This window comes from Dipodomys ordii, unplaced genomic scaffold (assembly GCF_000151885.1).
Source record: "Dipodomys ordii isolate 6190 unplaced genomic scaffold, Dord_2.0 Scaffold82, whole genome shotgun sequence".
Lineage (NCBI taxonomy): Eukaryota > Metazoa > Chordata > Mammalia > Rodentia > Heteromyidae > Dipodomys > Dipodomys ordii.
In genome coordinates, this window is record NW_012267298.1 from 6,084,411 (window position 1) to 6,087,671 (window position 3,261).

Genomic DNA, 3,261 nt, shown 5'->3' on the forward strand with positions numbered 1-3,261 from the left:
GGGAGGCTGGCCAAGCTGGGCTGGAGGTGGGGACAGAGGGAAGAAAGAAAAAGAGAGGCAGGAAAAAAAGTTTTTGAGAGGAAAATGCAGGGCTTGTCCTTCACCCTGACGTCAGATCTCTTCCCCAACCCCCCCGCGGGCCCGGGCTGTGGAGCGGGGCTATCTGCCGCTCTTGATGGGCCTGGCCAGTCTGGGCCCAAGGCTCCCAAGAGGCAGCCAGATCCTCCTCTGAGCCTCGCTGGCTTCCGTCCCCAGGCATGAAGTGGCTCCTGCTGTGGATGCTGGCAGCTGGGGCCGCAGCGGTGGCGGGCAGCGTCCTGACCACGGTGAGTCCCTGCTGGAGGAGATGGGGGCTGGAGGGAGGGTCCTGCTCCTGTCCAGCTAGTCCGGGGGCAGGAGGGCTGGGGTGGAGAAGCAGAGAGATCACCAGCCGCCTGGGGAATAGAGGGAAGAGGAGGAAGGGGCGCTGCCCCCCACACCCACCCCAGAGAGGCAAGAGTGCATTTCTTCCTTCCCACCAGAGCAGCAAACCAAAGAGGAGGGACACACAGGGAGGGGGTACCATGTTGGAGCTTGAGACCCCAGAGATGGCTTCATCAGAGAGGCTGTGTGACCTTAGGCTAGTCATTCCCCTCCCTGGGCAGCAGGACATTGCAGGGGGGCTTTTTCAAGTCTGAGTTAATGTGACCGCAAGCGATCGTGCCAGGAAACGCTGGATGAGAAATATGCCAGCTTTCAACAATCTCCTCACCCTCCAGGCGGCTTCGAGTTCAGCCGCTGCCACCCTGGGCGTGCAATTGCCCCGGGACACTGCCTTCCAAGCAGGCTCAGACACACGGCAGGGGAGGGGGAGGGGGAGGGGGAAAGCGGGACACGTGGCAACCCGGCACCCGCTGGACAGCGTGGGGGATGGTGAAGGTGGCAGGGTGGACAAAGGCCACAGAGCCTGAGATATCCCCATGTGGCCAGGTGAAAGCAAGAGCTCTTACTGCAGACTTATCCTGAGCGCTCCTTTGGGACCCATGCGCCCATTTGTGGATGAGAAAACTTGGGCTCGGGGCCCTGTGGCTCGCAGGTTCTAGGGCCAAAGCGCACTGGCTCTGAGGTTGAGAGTGGGTGTGGCTGGCACCGCGTGGTGGGCATCTTTCTGAGTCCCTCCGGTGTGGACAATCCAGGAAATGTGTCTGGGTTTTGATCCTTGTGTGGTGGTTGCCAGTAGTTGACGCTAAATTCCTCTTTATGAGCTCTTGGCTCCAATGACCAAAGGAAGAATGCTTGCCGCGGGGCTCACAGGGAGCAAACAGCCACACGCGACTGGCAGGTGGGGTCTGTGATGCCAAATCCTCAACTCCCAGAGCCTTCCTAGATGGGGGTAACATCTCCTACAGCCAGAGCTGTCATTCAAACCTGCCTGGATTTCGGGCGTGCAGCTGGGGCACAGGCCTGCCAGTAGGTAGCAGGGCTTGGGAGAGCTGGGCATGGATGGAGAACAGGTTAGAGTTTCAGGATCTGCAGGCATCTGAGCTGAGGTCCCAATCACCTCCCCCAGAGAAAGGCTGGGAAGAGCAGAAACAGATCCAGCAAAGAGGAGCAGGGGTGGTGTGCGTGGCAGACATCAGCAAGAGGGAAGATCCAGGGGACAACAGGCTTCATGCAGCCCTGCCTGGGACTCGGACTCAGACAATTCACCCGCCCTGTTCTAGGATGTGGGGCTGTGGGCAGGGATCAGTGCTTGCTTTAGCGCAGACTCTGTGCCTGGCCTTCTCTGAATTCATCGGGACAGGAAAGGAGGGCTGAGGAGGGACCGGAGGCATCTGAATGGAAAAGAAGAAAGAGGAGAAACGTCCCTATGGAAGGAGCCATACGTTGAGAATTGCCAAGAAAACTGGGGGGAAGCTGAGCTGTGAGGGAACGTTCCGGGCCATGAGCGTGTAGTGTCAAGTTTCCTGGGAATGAAGAAGCTGGCGTTGGACGCACAGCCCAGGGGTCGGGGAATCACGCGCATGAAGGCCACTCCAAACACGCGCAGTCTGGAACGGAGCAGTGGCAAAGGCATCTATCTGTGGATAGGGTGTTTTGTTTTCTTTCTTTCGGTACCTGATACTTTGGCTCATTGGCAAGTGCTCTACAAATAGAGCCCTACCTCCAACGCTAGGTGGTGCTTTTCAGTCTTTTTTCTTTTCTTTCTCCGGCATCTTCTGTTGAGAATCCACCACCCCCTTCCAGGAGCCAGGGACCACTGTGAACGGTCCCTGGCCACCACAGTGTGCCCCTCTGTGCCACGGGGCCTAGGGCACTAACTCACGGGGACAGACCACTGCTCTGTTCCTAGAGTGGTCCCACTAGGCTCATGCAACCATCCTTTAAACATGCACAAATTGAAGTTCAGCCTGGCGTGGTGGTGCATGCAGACCCTCTGGGTGGATGTGTGGGGGCTGAGGTCTTCTACGTGTGTGTAGGTGTGTATGCATGTATATGCGTGTGTTATGTGTGTACACCAGTGTGTATGAGCCTCCTAATTAGGTGCAGAACCCATATTCTCTATGCTAAGAACCAACTGCAGAACACAGTGGGAACAGAGCTCTTTAAAACAGAGAGCAAGCTGGGCGCTGGTGGCTCACACCTGTAATCCTGGCTATTCAAGAGGCTGAGATCTGAGGATCGCAGAATTTCAGTCAGAAGTCAGCTGGGGTAGGAAAGTCCATAAGATTCTTATCTCCTGTTAACTAGCAACAAAGACCAGAAGTGGGGCTGTAGCTCTGGTGGTGGAGTGCTAACAGGACACTGCCAAGGCCCTCAGTGCAAGCCCAAGGACATACAAACAAACCAGGGTCATAATCGGGTCTTCCCTTTGGTCTGACATAGCCTTAGAACAGCCAGCTCTATAGCCTACACTTACTGCTCGGTGTAAGTCCTGTGAGACCCTGGAATCCCTGCAAGCCCAGGGTTCGTGGGCCACAGGCCCATGCCTCCGCCCCTGCTCCAGGGCATTTGACAAAAGCCTGCCTGGGCCAGCTGAGCAGGGAACCTACCCAGAGGCTGCAGTGGCCTTGCTGGTCAGGAGGGGTCCGTGGCTGGCCCTGGGAGCAGCCTTGTGCATAAGGGGCTCGCTGTGTTCCCAGTGACCACATGGACTGAGCCCCAGAGAAATGTACTCTGCACAGGAGGGGGGGAGGACGAGGAGGTCTGCACAGGAGGGGGGGAGAACGAGGAGGAAGAGGAAGAGGAGGAGGAAGAGAAGAGAAGAAGAAGGAGAAGAAG

The 3,261-nt window shown here is 57.3% G+C and overlaps 1 protein-coding gene across 2 annotated transcripts in view; it reads left to right on the top strand.

Annotated features, from left to right (window-relative positions):
- The first annotated feature begins 212 nt into the window (after positions 1 to 212).
- The window catches only part of Wisp1 (WNT1 inducible signaling pathway protein 1), a 30,738-nt gene continuing 27,689 nt past the window's right edge, over positions 213 to 3,261 (top strand). For both annotated transcript variants that reach the window (XM_013025124.1, XM_013025125.1), the window contains exon 1: positions 213 to 326. In XM_013025124.1, the coding sequence (XP_012880578.1) occupies positions 258 to 326 (69 nt within the window). In that variant the 5' untranslated portion in view covers positions 213 to 257. The remainder of the gene's footprint in view (positions 327 to 3,261) is intronic.